We start from the raw sequence: 17,172 nt of genomic DNA, 5'->3' as shown, positions 1-17,172 counted from the left end.
ACCATGAGATTACAGACCAAGACAAGAGTACAACGGCATTCCAAGCCATAGCATTTTCTACTGATTTGAAGCAGCTTTTGCTACTAACAGTTCCTCAACTCAGAAAATTCTGAAGCCAATCCCTGCAGATCACAGGAATGATAATAATTTAAAAAAAATATTTAAATTGGGCTTTACAATGTTTGCTAAGGAAAGGCTACATTTTGTATTTACTCAGACATTTTTGTCCTACAAGCTTCTTGTTAAAAAAAATCTTCAGTTACTTTATATACATAAAAGCCAAAAATTATCTCCATTTAATACAAAACAGAACACCCAGGTAAACAGCCTGCGACAATTCACACTTCCCTTTTGTTTAGGAAGGCAACATGTGCATCTCTGTCACTACTACCACTTTTAAGACAACATACAAGCTCCATGTAATGAAACCAAGATTCATTCTTTATATTTTGCAGTACTGAGGCTGCTGCAAAACTCCACAAAAGATGAGGAAATATCCAAACTTTTTCCCAGTTTTAATCTCCCCACAGGATTTCCTTTAACACTTCTATTAAGAGAAGCAGAATTTTACTGCATTCTTCCAGCTTACAAAACTTTAACAACAGATCAGAAAAACTGAACATAAAACGTACTCGTTCCCCCCGATTTCCAAGCTGTTCCTCACCCATACAGGCACAAAACACTTGAGGATTCAGAGCTTTTTGAAAGGCGAAAAGGAAAGGTAAAAAATAAAAATCTGCATTTGCATTTCTGAAATTAAGAAACCTTGGGAAACTCCATCTGTCACCAACACTCTCATGATGAGAAGTCACCTTATACATCCTGGCAGACAGCTGTGAACTAGCAAGCTCTGTTCTGCTAAACAATAAATAAATTAAAACCCTCACCCACTGCTGCTACAGTTCAAATCTAGGTTTTTAGTCCAAATCCAAGTCAGCGTATGTTCATCAGAACTTGGAAGTTTTCCTGATACTGCCTTCCCTGGGGGCTAGAGCCCACTATAGTAGACAAAAATGTGTGGCACCTCAGAAAATCCATAGCTCTCTGCTAAATTTCTGAAGTCAAACCTGCTCTGCTTATACTTCTCATTCCTCCTCAAAACATAGAGCCTTTGTTAAGGAAGGCTTAGGAAAAGTATGTTTTCCTTAGCTGGGGTCATGCATAGAAAAAGCTTCATTTTCGTGTACTTCTCATCAATTTGAGGTTCTGTCCTCCCACCCCACCATGAACTACATACACCTCCTGCTGCTTCCGTAATACCAGACTCCATCCCTCAAATAAGGCTCTGGAGTACTGGATATTGCTGAGCTGCCAACTCAAGACATTCAACCATCTCTCACTTCTTTCTCAGAGTTACAGGTTCTTTCAGTCATCCACTAGAGAAGTTACAAAAGCAACTGTCAGATATTCATGTATTTCCCCCCTTGTATCTTCCAAGGAAACAATTACACTCCCTCTCACACTCTTCACTCCCCTTGTTGCCCCTGGTCAGTGAACTCTGAAGAAGTCAGGCACACCCCTTAAATTTTTCTGCTTCCATTGTGAGTTTTTTAATCCTGCTGGTAGTTTTATGAAATGTTCGTTTTTGTATAGATCAGGGTTAAAACAAACCAAAACAAACACACTGTTTAAATTTCAGCATAAATAGCTCAGTCTCCAAATCACAGAAAAGCAGAATAGGAGAGGCTCTCAAAAGGTCATCCTACTGTTCCAAGCAAGGAGCAATTTCCCCTAGGTCAGTTTTGCTAGATGCAGGCTTAACCTGTTCTGTAAGTTCTTCATGATGGAGACTCCCTATCCTTTGTAGCAATCCACAAGTGCTTCGCTAGCATTACAAAGCATTTTCACAGCATCTAATATCAATCTTTCCTTCTGAAATTTAAGTTCATTTGTCTTGCTCCACCTTACACGGACATGAAGAACTGAAGAACAGAATGCTGCCATATCTTCTGGCAGCTTCTTACATACCTGAACAATTCTAAGTTCCCTTAGTCTTCTCTTTTGTAGTCAGTCTTTTCAATCTGTCCTCTGAAGTCTTATTTCCTGAATGTCTGATTATTCTTCCTACTCTCCCATGGGGCCCCTCCAGTTGCTCACTATTTTTCAGAGCAACAGCAGTGGTGCGTAGGTGCACTGTTGTGTTTAAGGCCATAATGACTAAAGTGAAAAGAACTGAATGCTTATTTCATGGTTCTTGCAGGTTATAGTCGTATTAAATACCTGACAACTGCCTCTTTACACAATAGCAACAACACTGATTTATTATTTACAACTGCACAACACCAACTCCCACTCACCATATGACTACTACAAGCCCTAGAACTGTTCTTCAGAACTGCTGCCCAGTGGGCTCCACTCAAGAAAATTTCTATTTACATATTTTAGCATTTAGATTTCCCCTCTGAATTCCATCCCAACTGGAAAACTCCTTTGTTCAACTCAAGATCATTTTTAATTCAACCAGTCTTCCAGCGTACTCATACATCATGTACTTTCAAGTCACCGCCAAACTTAAATATATTCTCTGTACTGACCTCTGCCAGGGTCCATTTTGACAGCGAGCAACTGATAACTGCTTCCTGGGCACAAACATCCAACTAGCTTGCCCATATACTTAAGTCATCTAAACCATGCTCCCTGGCTGATTTATAGCACCACCGTGTAAGTCAGTGACAAATCCTTAAATTTTGCTGGTTCTAAAGCAAAAGCACAATACAATACTTGTCTCATTACTCCAAAGTTCTCATAAATCTTGCATATTGGCTTTTTTTTAAAGCTGTGTGCAAGATGCATTTTTAATTAACAAAATGTGTAAGAGGAGTATGATGACAAGTGGTCAATTTCCACAAGGAAAGTAAGCAATCCTAAAAAGAAAAGCAAGCAACCCAGCTGGTTTGCCTGCATTCTCTTTACATTTGTTCTTACCATAGAGGTGCCTGGTGAAGAGAGCAGTGCAGATACACATGGAGCTCAGAAACAAGCGTTAGGTCTGTACAGGTAAAGCAGGGACCAAAGCAAGTTTCTCTACCTTTGCTTTAAGCTGGCAGAACACGCTGCTAATTTATGCAAACAATGCTTTGCTTTTGCTCCTGAACTCCACTCACTGCTGAGGAAGCACTCTCCCCACACGGTGCATGGGGCAGGGTAGGAATTAGCACCTAGAATTGCTTGACTAGATTATAAAAACAGTATACAGATAGTTGCCAACATTTTGCAAGACAGGGTTTCAAAGTCCACAAAAAAACCTGAGAAGATGGGTAGTGCTCTGTATGTTTTAACTTTTATTTTTAATTAAAGGAAGTTTTTCAGCACAGGTATTATCAAGGTCTTCAATTATGCAAAAACTCACACTGATTTTTAAATTTTAAAAAAATCAGATTTTTTCCCTACAGCCTTAAACATAGTGATGTTAGACTGTTTTTAAAAATATCAGTCTAACACAACTTTTATAACAAATATATGTCCAATCTTACTTCACTCTATACTGAGTATACAACACTGAAAACTGTCATATTTCTCACTACAGTTATGTACTACAAATAGCATGCTACTTAACTACGTTGTCCGTAAATTGTGCAGTTAGAGATAGCAGATAATGCTTAAGCGTGTGTGTACAATATTCATTCTTACAAAGTTACCTGAAATCTAAATCAAAAGTAAGAGAACTCAAAATAGTAAGTTTTCCACTCAGGATTGAATTCTGTAAGAATAACTTTGCAAAGACTACTGTAAATTAATGAAATATGTCAAAACACAAGGAACTACTGAAAAAAACAGAGATTCACATGTGACTATCACTTAACACTGCCTGTTTACATGATTAATTCATTTACTACGGGAGAAATACTCAGAAATACTCAGCCAGGCATGATGAGAGTTGGGGATCCTCTCGTAACTTCAAAACATCCTAATTCTGAGTGTTGGACACTTGCTTGCCAGTGTATGGAAATTATAGCAAAGTCATAACAAATTTTTACATCACGAATCTCTCCTGCTAGCATGGTATTTTCCATTTAAGCACAACTCAAAAAGACAAAAATGTTCTGAAGAATGGTAAAACATTATTTTACACAAATTTCAATCATTAGTCAATTAATATGCAGCCTTACACAAACACTTATGACAATGCACCACTCTCAAGTGTTCAGGTTTCCCTTCAGAATGAATAATATTAGGGGAAGTATAGGTTAACATAGAATACAATGCCTTAATATTGTTAGAAATATTAGCTAAAATAAAACGCAAAATTGTTTAAAAACATTATTTATTTGGTTTGGAGGGGTAGAGTGTCAGGGGTTTTTTGTTTTGCATCATTAGTATTTTTAAACTAAGCACTAAGAAAGTGGTTGTTGGATTGCTGGTTATAACTTCATATTAAAGATTACAATTTACAATTATATAGGTAGTACAATTTAATGATAACTCTCATTTCATTAAAATTTCAAATAGAGCACAAGTTCTTATACAGAAATACCAGCTAAATACCTAATTCAACACAGTGGGAAGTCAGGCACTGCAAAGGTAAATCTTAATACTTTGAAAAAAACAGAATAAAAGAGTTTCCCTTTTTACCAGCATTACCCACAACTACAAAGCAAGGCAGAGAGAACTTTTGGTGTAGAAGTGATTTTGAAGAGTTCAGTTAAGAAGGAACAATACAAGTTCACATGCAAAACACTATCCCCCAAGGTAACTTACCTCAATGTCTTGTAGGCTGAACTCTTTTTGATCTTTAAAATTTGCAGCTCCTGCACTCAGTTCCATCAGCATTTTTGCTATTTCTGGTTTTATTGCTGCTGTGAGTCGACTCGCTGCTTCCATGACATGTTCCTGCACGTCTTTCAGTTGCATAGCTGCCTTAGAATAGTGCGAGTTCCTAAATACACTGCTGAAAAGGTCTGTAAGGAAAGTGCTTGTACGGCAAAACACGTTGAGTGCATCCAGATATTTGGAGATTCCCTGCTGGATGTCTGCGATCGGAGTAGTGTGGGACACGGGGTGGTTGCAGCTGCCCGCAGCAGCTGAGGAGACCAAAGGGGATGCTGGGGTTGTGGATGCCAGCGGTGCGCTCAGGGTCCTGCCTAGCTCAGGCATTTGATACTGCTGGTGTTGCTGCACTTTTTGCTTGGACCCGCCAAGCAAAAAGCGCCGCTTGTAGTCCATTTTGCTTTCTTGTGCACTACAGCAATACATAAGTGAGTGCTTGTCCAAAGATTTCTTGATTTAACAATCACTTGTCAAATTCCTTCCTCGAATATATAGTTATGTACAGTAACAGTGGAGGACTGTGTACATAAGTTTCACAAAAGGCATTTCAAAAAGGCAAGCGTCTGTATAATCTGTATCAGCAGTGAGAAAGGCAGCAGATTTGCTGACTTTGTATTTTCAGTGTTTTTTGTATTTTCAGTGCAGCCCTGCTGCAGTTATAAACTGTACTCAAAAAGCAAGCCGAAGTATCTCGATAATGCTCTGTCTCATTCCACGCTGCACACAGAAAAGCAACGCTGGAGCAGAGAAGTTATCGCCTACAATTTCTTCATGAGCATATGGTCACTTGCTGTTAAGTCTACAAAAGTTATTTTTGTCAACGCAAATAATAGTTTTAGAAGCAATACCTTAACATAATTTTCCCATTAGTAATGGCAGGAAAAGTGGAGCAAACCACCGATCAACAGTGATTATAAAAGCAGTGCAGAGGCTCCTTCCTTGAAAAAGCAAATCCTTATGTCAGCAGATCAAATATCTTCAAATGTCTTGACAGATCCAGTCTGCCAAATTAGTTTATTTGTAGTGTCTCTTCTTAATACTGGAGGGAAAAAAAAATCTGGACTCTGCTTACAGAAGACTTTGCAAGTATATGCTATTTAAAATTAGAGTGTTTATTATTGCAAGCCTTCTTCCCCTTTCCTTGTTTGTTGAGGTAGTTGTTTCCGTCGTATCATTAAGAAGTGGTGCTTCCAGACTGCATTTGCCCTCAATTGTAGACTCAGAACAAAAATGCACAAACGTATTTGTAAGGCCTCTAGGTCATTTCCTGTGAAGGAAAAAAAAAAAAGTTTAAAATGTTATGGAACAATGAGAAGGTTTAAGATTTTAACTCCTGCAGTGTTCTGATATACTTTTCTAGGCATACGTTGTCAACAACACACAAGATCAAAAAGAATGGAGAACTGCACCAACAGTTTAAAAGTTACAAGCTGGTGTCATCCTGTTACTAAACACCACTGAATATTTTCTTATTAAGTCTCCCATCCTAGACTGCCAAACTTAAGACTATAGTTAATCCCCAGTGCAACCCTCAGAGTTAAGAACAGTGGAAGGCTATTAATGCAGACCTCAGGGGGAATTAATCACATTTTCTAACCTCATCCTTTTTAAATAATTTAAAAATTAAATCAATGAAGCTTTTTTTCACACACTATAATTTATTGCAGAAATCTGATATTCCCTTCATTTTAATAATTTACCAAATCAAGATACAGGTCCTTCACTTTTTTTTCAATACAACAGTGGAGAAATCTGTGTATATCCTGAGACTAGCTAAAAAATACAACATAGACATCCCATTTCAGGATGACATATGCAACATACTATATGAGGCTGAATTGCTAACAACATAGGTTGGCCTAAACACACTCCCCAGACATGAAAGTAAAGAGAAAATACAACTTCTAGTACTGCCCTGCTCCTACTAGAAAACTCTGGTGCAGCTGGACAGCCAAGGCATTTGTAGGAAGGTGAACAGAGCCTGAGCAGTGAGCAAGGGTCAGTTGACCACAGAAGACATTCAAGGCCAGGCTGGAGGAACTGGAGCTTCTGGAAAAGGGCATAAAGATTTTTTAAGCCCTTACTCACTCTAAACACACTCTTAACTGGACAGGGCTTGGCATCTCATGATCATGTTTACAGATTGGAATCATATATCCATACAATGGTCAGTTATACTAGGAGCTCATTTACATATTTTATATAAACACATACATATATACTTATACACACATGTGACAATAATTATTTTTAATTTTTACACACTATGAATTTATAGCTTGTTAATTAATCCCACCTCAACCATCTTCCTTTCTTCTGTGCCAGAGTCAGAACTGCATTGACCTAATTACCTCTTATCCCACCAGCTAGCATCATGTAGGTTGGAAAAGACCTTGAAGATCATCCAGTCCAACCATTAACCTAACACTGACCGTTCTCAACTCCACCTGATCCCTCAGCGCTGGGTCAACCCGACTCTTAAACACTCCAGGGCTGGGGACTCCACCACCTCCCTGGGCAGCCCATTCCAGCACCTGACAACCCTTCTGGAAAGAAATGCTTCCTAACATCCAGTCTAAACCTTCCCTGGCACAACTGGAGGCCATTCCCTCTTGTCCTATCGCTTGTCACTTGGTTCAAGAGGCTCATCCCCAGGTCTCTGCACCCTCCTTTCAGGGAGCTGTAGAGGGCGATGAGCTCTCCCCTCAGCCTCCTCTTCTCCAGACTAAACCCCCCCAGTTCCCCCAGCCGCTCCCCGTACGACCTGTGCTCCAGACCCTGCCCCAGCTCCGTTGCCCTTCTCTGGACACGCTCGAGTCATTCAATGGCCTTTTTGTAGTGAGGGGCCCAAAACTGGACACAGGAATCAAGGGGTGGCCTCACCAGTGCCGAGTACAGGGCTCAGATCCCTTCCCTGTCCCTGCTGGCCACGCTAGTGCTGACACAAGCCAGGATGCCATTGGCCTTCTTGGCCACCTGGGCACACTGCTGGCTCCTGTTCAGCCGGCTGTCAATCACCCCCCAGGTCCCTCTCTGACTGGCAAAGGTTAGGGTAGGAAACCCCATACTAGCCGTCCTGAACAGGTAAGTTTGTACAGTGTTCCTTGCTTTGAGAGAGGAATGTTCTATTTCTTTAGACTGCAGAAGAAATGATTAACAATGTCAGGACATTATCAGAAGGAAAGTATAATGTAGAGAAACACGATTGTTTTCAATGTTTATCTAGTCCTAGCTATTAGTCCCACTTTAAGGTCACTCCCTCTCCTACACATACATATAAATTGATTGGATCAAAGGAGGACATTCTTTTCCTTACTGCAGCAATTGCTACGTACAAGGCTAATATCAAACAGTAATTCATAATGGGATTTTTCCCTTAGCACTTAGAAGAATAATCCAGATAAAACAGGAAGGAGCCCCTTAATTCAAAATGTTTCTTTAGCTATTACATTTGAGATATGAAACCTGTATTAATATTGTCAAAATGGTTAACGAATAAGATTATTAAAATTTCTCATTTCCACCTGTCTGAAGAGACAAGATATCAACTTATTCACATAATGTGTTTTGACACATACATATGATACAAAAATCCCACAAGATAAAGAAACAGGCAAGACATAGCAGGACAAAACAACACACAGAACTGGATAGTCTCACACTTACTAAAACAACAGACACACAAGTCTTTCACAAAGTCATTGCTGCAGATGGTTCTGCTTGAGATCTAGAGTAAATATTCTTTTGTATTCCCACTTTTAAAAACATGGTAAATAAAACACAGCAAAAATTCCCATATGCATTTCAGCATCCCTTATTATGCTAAACTGATTGCTTACCTAAACTACTTCATACTCAATATTCACACTGAATGTGTCAAAATGCAATAAACCCATTAAACCCAGAATTTTCTAGACAGTTTTGATATCATATGCATAACTGAAAACATTTTTCTCCTTGCTTTACAAGCTATGGTGCCGTACAGTGGGAAGCATGATTAAATTGGTTTTCCTGATTGCATATAAATGCGGATGGAACAAAAGAGTTGGTTAATTTATATGCATTGTATAAGTAAATTGGTGATTATTTTCCATAAGTAGATATGAATTTCCCATTTCAGAGGAACTTAAGAAATGATCATGAAACATCTAAATGTTAATTAGCGCCAAAAGTAGAAAAATCCAAGAAGGGCTTTTCAAGCTATACAGCACTGAATTAGACAAGCATATTAGAGATACACTACAATTTGGGGGTTGCGATTACACACCGAGCCTTTCAGGATCAAACTAAGTCACTGATCATTTGCAACCGTCTGGTATTTAGCCAATACATAAAACTGATACATCTTAAAAGAACATAAATGCAATTAATAGAAAAAAATGATAGTTTAGTATTTTCTACAGGTATAAACAGGATACATCATTGTGTTTTCATTCTACACAATTTCTTAGTTAAACCTGAAAATACTTGTTCATTTCCACAATTTCAATATTCCCTTGTAATAAAATCAACACAAAAGCTTAAAGAGGACAGCTTTTATCTTCAGCATGTAAAGAGATACTTATGTAGAGAGAGGAAAGCCACAGTTCTCAACACTAGGCATGTGGGTAATGCCACATGTCTTACACTTTGTATAATGAGATCTCCAACATGCTGCATGCAAAATAAACATTCTTCCTTTTGCATCTTTTCCTGAAAAAGTGAAGCAGAGAATGTTCCCACGCTCTCTCCTCCCTTCTCCGATGCTATGGTTCCCCCACTGCTCTTGGTGCATGGACTAAAAGTGAGGGCTCCATACTGTAATGATATGAACTTTATGCCAACCTAACTCTTGCCATATTTAAAAAAACAAAAACAAAAAAAACCCAAAAGAGTTTCATTCTAGTGATACAAGAACAGCATGTTATCAGTCCAAAATATAAACATTAAGCTTGTACTTCATTTTGCGGAAAACAGAAATATTCACAGAAATCAAGTGTAAAAAGAATCAAAAAAGTTAGCACGTCACATAACGTATTCCTTCCGTTGTGTAATCAAGACCAACACAGCACTGTTTATATACTATTAAACATTATAAATAGAACACATGGTAGAAAAAGAACCTCCACACTGAACACTATCCTGTTGAAAGCTGTAAAAAGCTACTGAAAAAGCTCACCACAGTGTTTATGTTCTTGCTTTAAGGAGTTAATGCTATAGTTAAGGAACTGCTACTAGTTTGAGCTATCTGAACTTCCGCAGAGAATCAAGTAGACATCTGCTAGAGTTACTCTCAGAATGGCCACATTTGCATAGACGAAACAGAAATTGGATGAAAATCACTGCATATGCAAATCAAGTTCACTATTCTTTTTTAAAATGTAACATCCAAAAATTTTTGCTTAGATACTTCCCAGAAAATCAGAAGTATTTGTCCCAACTTCACTGATTGCAAGACACAAATTAGCACAGAAGACTTTCAGACAAATGGAATTTGGCACCTTCCAGTTTCTGTCCTGGACCAGCAGCAAGGGGACTAATGTCCCATGTGTCCCATTTGGGACTACCTTGCTAGAAGAGGCAACTCTTTCCCTGAATCAACACAGGAAATTGAGAAGTAGGAAAATGTACAAGTCTATTACTAGTTAGTTACACAATTACCCATACTGTCAACTTCCTTTCAGCCCACTTCATCTATTATCTACATGAATGTTTTGCAGGCCATGCTGGTTAAAATTTTTTTGATCACAAAAAACGGCTTTCCACGCTTTCAAAAGGGTTCTGATCTCAATTTTAAAAGCTGCTTGCAAAGGTGTTCTTTATAAATTCTGTTGTCCTTTCAGGGAATGTTGCAATAACATATGAGTAAGATGACACAAAACACCTGAGCTAAATTTTTGGAAAGTAACACTTCCAGATACTGTAGTTTGGTTTTAATTTTATGATACTGATTGCAAATCTTAGGATGAACTTAACATCACAGGCATATTTCACGTAAAACAATCAAACGTGAAAGCAACTAAATTCAATTAATGACACAAAAAAAGTAACTCCAAAAGAAACAGCCCAGAACATTAGATTGCTTACCAGGAAAAGCCTGAACAAACAAAGCCTAGTGCAACGCCAAAAGGCCAGCAAGCTGCCAGAGCTGAGGGCCTCCTGCCAAGATCACACCAGTTCCCTCTCACATTTAGTTACACAAACGTTAAAAGTTAAAACAAATCTAGAAGTTACTCCACTATCAAAGGCATCATTCCACCTTCAAGTTCTGCTGTAACTAATCTGTACATAAGATCCACCACCTGGCCAGGCCACGGTCCAAACGTGGATACCTTAAAATAAATAAAAATAGCCCAAATGGTCTTTGACATCTGAATACCAAGCTGGGAGCAGAAGAGTAGGAGAAGCGCATACACTGTTTCGAGAAGACCAGTCTCCCACTGTCCCCACCAGTAGCTGGCTCAGAACTACAAAATTTGTGAGCTGAGGCACAAGCAACATCAATCTGTGTACTGACACCTGGCAACACAACTGCAAATGTCCTGGTCAAGGAAACCCAGTGGCCTGAAGCAGGGACCCCCGGCTGGGAAGGACATCCAGCTCAGGCCCAAAGCCACGCGTACATCACGAAATGGGCTCTGGGGCTTTGCTCACCTTGAGCACCACACCGACAAGGATGAAGGCAAGAAAATGACAGCAAGGATGGAAGAGACAACAGCAAGGGCTTCTGGAAAAGGCAGCACTCAGAGGACCAACTATAAAAACCAGCAGTCTACACAAACGCACAGACACAGTACTGAAACAAGAGAAATGGAAAGTTAGTCCCAAATAGGGGCCTTGTAAGTGTACCGGTGTGTTCACGGCACAAAGCAATCATCAAACCTTCATCTGGAGGGAAGGGCCACAGGCTGTGTCTGGTGTAAGAGGTTTCTTCTTGCTTCTCCTTTTAGATAGGCTACTAATTGTAGGTGAGAATACAAGCGACCTAAGACAGATGGTGGAAACTCTTTCCCCCAGATAAACTTTTCATGATCCTTGTAAGTAAATAGATTAAGAAAATAAGTCAAGTAGTCGCAACTACTTTTGGAAGGGGATTTTTAGACCACCATCATTCTACAGATTTTTAACTGGGAGTTGATTCATTTTACACTATCCCAAACTAAAGATGGGTTACATCTACAGCTATAGAGTGTATAGCACTTACAAAACACATCCATTCAAAAATACTAGAAATTGGAATCCACATGCCAGAGATTCAATATGAAGAATTTCAGACTTTCAATTCTAAATCCCATAACCTGAGAAATTAAATTCTGAATTCAACTACATCTCAATTAATACACCATACCTATTAATATTAGAACTGCCAGAAGAATGACAAATGGTATAATACATTCAATCCATCCACAGAGAAAATGCATAGTATTAAGTGTGAGGGATTTTTAAATTTGTTTTCATTTTAAAATACTGTCCTGGACGTAACACTTCTAAGATTAATACAAGAGCTGAAACTATGTCTGAAAAATTTAATTTTCAAAACAACAGGAACAGCCATCTCCAAGTAATGCTGACTGGAAGAAAAACGCATTAATCTCTGACATCAACTAAGTTATTCTGCACCTGTAATTTCTTACCAACACATCATAAATACTTAAAGCATGCAAATGCTTTTATAGGGGTTGACAAGTATCATTATCTTCACCATCAGGGCAAACGAGGGTTACAGTTTCTCAGGGCTCACTCCAGGCAGCTGTCAGGATGCAGGCACACGACAAGAATCCCAGCAGCCACGAGTGCCAGCATGGAGGGGACCCACGTCCTGGTAGCTCAGCCTGTTGGCAGGCAACACACGTCACTGAATCCCGATTGCTTTTGGTCAGGTGCCCGTATTTAGACTGCAAAGCCAGAAAGAAAAAACAACCTCACTTTTCAAGCCTGGTAGCCTTTCTAACAGGGTGGGCTGCAACCACTAGGAGACCATGGGCATCTCCTATAGGGGTTTTTTGGGGGTTGGGTTTTGTGTTTTTTCATGTCATCCAAGTTGTAAAAATCTCTTATTAGAGGAGGACAGAGGGAGGAGAAAGGGGAAGAGAAACAGAAATAGACTGTTATAGCAATATCATCTTAGTTCTTGGTAGCTCATGAATTGCTTATTGGGATTCCTTTCTGGCTGCTTGCCCAGAACAGTTGGAGGAAAAAAAACAAAATAAAACAAAAAAAGTAGGCAAGTCCATCCTTAGTGAACCCATGAGTATCCTGTTGGAAACACCCTCCTTATAGGGTCTCCCCCTTCCTGATACCACCTCACCAGATGCTCTGGCCTGCTCTCCTGGCTACTCCAGGGTTAGATGGATGTCAACAGCCACGGCGTTAAGGCCAATTCAGTGTCTTCCCTCCCACCCACTGGGGACCATAGCTCACAGGACATACTCTACAGGGACCATACAGTTGGTGGAACTTAGAATCATCAATTTGAGCATTCTATATAAATGTATAAAAATCTAAACAGACCAACTTACTAATACAGAAACTGATCTCATCTACCAGTGAAACAACTGTAACAGAAGCATGGAGATCTGTAAAGCCTAAATTGAAGGCTCCAGCAACCTGGTATTACTCAAAGACCAATTTCACTGATGAAATACTTACCTAGCATTTATAGACAGTCTCTGAACTAATTTATTATGTCTTTTTCTAGAGGTTTTTTTCCCATTCCAATTGACCCTCCTTAAAACAAAGCTATTAACTTACTTGGGTCCATTTGTGTCTTTTGCACTTATACTGAAAAATCCTCTAAAGGCATATCTATGCTAGATGCCCTAAATGACAAGCAAAGACAAAAGTACCCCCATGCCTTGCCCAAAAAACCAAATCACCAAAGACTATCATGAAAACCACTTAGAAACAGAAAGAACTGTAAAAGGCTGAGCACCAGATTTCTGGAGCTTGGTAAGGACTGAGGGTCTTGGCTGCTCAGCACTCCACCACCTTGCTTCCAACCTTTAACCCTCCAGAAGAGAATCCATAGGTCTGAACTGTGTAACTGCACTCCCTATAAAATACACATGGAAGGTAGATATCTCTGAATTGGATTAAGAGTTATCAATATACCGAGCTGGATTTTTCCAAGGCAGAGCCTACAGTGCATCAGGACACTTCTTATATTTTGTCTGAAGTAAAACATGTAACACACCGAAGAGCATTAACTCAAGTCTCATCAATAAGACAAGACAGCAAAAGGAAAAGCTGGTGAAAGGAATGTGTTAAACCAGACCTTCTTTCAGACTTGGGTGCCTCCCTGAATGTCAAAAATAGATGCTCGTCTCAGATCAGGATCACTGTTTCAATCCTCCCTTGGCAATAGGTGCTTATGTTATCTATTTTGAAAGCAGGACCAGTTCCCTTTTGAAAGAGAACTGTGGGCACAGAAGAGAAAAAGAAAATAACGTCCATTCTTTTGATACAGTAGCCTAACAAAGCACTTGCACACAGCAAGAAAAATTCCCATGCAATGTGACTGTCAGCCAGAGGAGGCTCAAGACTCCATCTCTCATTTCCCAAGAGGATGCACTTAACATCAGCCACAAGCACAATCTTTCTTGCTCTCTCTGAGATGTAAAATGTGCTAAGATGAAGAAAAGGCTCATGGGACCCACAGCAAGAGCAAGCACAAACTTTCTGTAGAAAAGGCACAGCTCCACCTCCCAGAACAGATCATCTACAGAATTCTTTGATCCTGGCCACTGTCTGCAGGACTGCTTGGGAAGAGATGCCTGCTCACACTGAAAGCCAGCTTCTTGCAGCAAGCCAGCAGAAAACCCACACTTTTCTTCAAAATGGAGTGAAGAACTGAAGGCCATGGTTTCAAGGATGGGATGGAGAGCTGACAATTTATAGAAAAGCCTCAAGAATAAGTTAACATCTAGTCCTATAAATGGCCTTTTTCAGCCACAGATTTCACTTCTTGGTGAAGCGAAGGCAGGAAGAAAAGGCTGAATTAGTTAGTCAAAGCATACATGGAACAGGAATATTATTTGGTCAGGCTTGTGCGTCATGGTCCAGTTGTGGCTATTTGAGAGTAATTCCCACCCATGCCCTCCCAAGCCCTTTCTTGCAAACCCACCCAGCACATACTATATGCACTTGAAGTCTTTCCAAGCTACAGGGGAAGCCACCTACACGTCAAGACTATTCTCCACCCTGTCACTCCTGACTGCAGTTTGACTTGTAAACAGAGTAAGCATGAAGAGTCTGCAATGGTATTTCCTTGATAAAACTTGAGAGAAAACAAGCATTAAGAAACCAAAATTTAACTGTGTCTCAGCTCTATAATGATAACTATGAAAACCATAATTTTCCATGTTTCTGGAGAAGAACCAGGTTTCAAATGGGGTGGGGGGAAGGGGAACACAGTATGACAAAAAACAATAAAAAACAACAACAAAAACCAAAACACCCTACAATCCTATAATCTCACAGCAGACATCTTAAACCTTTGTGCTCACTTCAGCAATGGATTTAGGCATATGATTTGGTCCAGTAAAGTCAGTGTTATCTCTCACATACTCAAGTGATCAGTTAAATCTCCTTGTTAAATCACCAATTGCAGCTTTCCAGGACAGGCAAATGCCACATGCATTTTTCACTATCATTCACAGGGAAGAGAGGTTTTAATACACATTTTTAAAGACCTGCTAAAATTTCTACTAAAATTTTGTAAAGATGTTTAGAAAATCATCTTGAAGTTAATTACTGCTGAGTCAGTATAGATCAAGAAATCAAGCAGAGGGCTCTACACAGAGCTTTATTCCCACTGGTTTAAAATGATTTGTTCATGGACCCAAATACTGCATAAAAAGCTTCTGCACTTAGAAAAATGGGAATAATTCCCAGCCTTTGACAAAGTACTTGGAGAAATAATTGAAAGACATTCTATACATGCTACCTTCAGTAGATCTTCTTTCAAAAGTTTGTTTTTTCTAAGGAAGTTTTCATTGCCCCAAACAAATCATACCTTAAACAAGACTTGGAAAGACAAGTGGGAGTAAGAGCCCAGGTCAAATACTACAGCATTTAGGCACTACATACTGTATGTACTAATACATATATGTGTCTATGTGTGTGTACACACAAAGAATGGCATAACTTTACAGGACTGAGGGACTAAAATAAGAGACTAGATTCATTACGGACACATTTATCAACTCATAGATGGAAAAACAATCCTAGCCTCACATACAAAACAATGGGCTCTGGCCTGATCATTACGATTTAGGAAGATGATCTGTGTTACAGCTGACTGGTTTTGCTAATATGTCAGCTTGATGCTGAATGGTAGACTCAGAAGAGCATATCTTACATTACAAGTTACTAGGAAAGGAATCTGGAAGGGAGAAGCAGCCTCGGAAAAGCCAGAAACGTAATTATGCCACTGCATAAATCCATGGTTTACCCATACTTCAAATTTAGCATGCAGTTCTGGTCTCCTTATCGCTCTTTCTTCCAGAGGGGCTCATTTGGCTTACTAAATAGACTAACCACAGGCTCAGGAAATACTATATGTAGCAAATTGTTGAAGACAGTTTTAAATGTGTCGCCCACAAATTCATGCTGTTCTTGCCTTTCCCTAGGTATCCCTTTATAACCTCCATGGGATAAACATGGTTGAGTGGGATCAATTTTGAAGTCTGAATCAGCATGGTCACTTTTACCTTCTTACTCACTCCAACTTCATGATTATCGAAAGCAGTATATCACAATGACATATTGTTTACAATTGCTCTGGAAACAGAAGCATTTCCTCATCGATAAATCAGCCGTTAACTTTTAGACACAGCTTCCAGCCACTTTGCTGCTCTTGCAAACACAGATACTACATTTCATAAATGCCACCATATTCACACTTATTAGCATATACATATTTGAATTTTTCCACTGAAATATGCCTAAACCAAATTTCTAGACTGTTTTAACTTAGTTTGTGGTGCTATGCAACTTTAAAAAGAAAACCCAAACTCAGATTAGCTTCAGTACATATTTTAATTATTTTAGTAGTGTTAGACAAAAGTAGTATTTCAAGGCAGTGAAAATTACAATCATCCACACATTTAAAGCTCTTCTATCAAGAAGGAAGTTTTCAGTACTAGAAACATAACACAGATTATGTACAGAAAATCCTGTAGAGCCTTCATGTGATTTTTTTTTTTTTTTTTTTTTTGCAAAGATGATGAAAGCTTTCAAAACATTTGGAGTAACTCAACACCAACAATCTTTCCTTTCCCAAATTACTATGCTTCTCCTGAATTCTCAACACTTGCCACAGAACACGTCTACAACATTCTCTTGATACTAGACTAAATTAAAAAAAATAGAAAGGAAAAGCCCTGCAAATGTGTTTTCTTAGTGGCATTAAATATACTAATCCTA

The 17,172-nt window shown here is 39.2% G+C and overlaps 1 protein-coding gene across 3 annotated transcripts in view; it reads right to left on the bottom strand.

Annotated features, from left to right (window-relative positions):
• Positions 1-17,172, bottom strand: part of KIAA0355 (KIAA0355 ortholog) — a 61,205-nt gene that overhangs the window by 25,736 nt on the left and 18,297 nt on the right. For 2 of the 3 annotated variants that reach the window (XM_026856723.1, XM_026856722.1), the window contains one exon: positions 4,699-6,034. In XM_026856723.1, the coding sequence (XP_026712524.1) occupies positions 4,699-5,193 (495 nt within the window). In that variant the 5' untranslated portion in view covers positions 5,194-6,034. Of the gene's footprint in view, positions 1-4,698; positions 6,035-11,628; positions 11,651-17,172 lie in introns of those variants that run through there. The other variant, XM_026856724.1, reaches the window with a different exon arrangement.

The sequence above is a fragment of the Athene cunicularia genome (genome assembly GCF_003259725.1).
Source record: "Athene cunicularia isolate RWA chromosome 11 unlocalized genomic scaffold, athCun1 chr11_part1, whole genome shotgun sequence".
Lineage (NCBI taxonomy): Eukaryota > Metazoa > Chordata > Aves > Strigiformes > Strigidae > Athene > Athene cunicularia.
The sequence above is the reverse complement of the archived record's forward strand: the minus strand, read 5'-3'. Positions and strand labels throughout refer to the sequence as shown.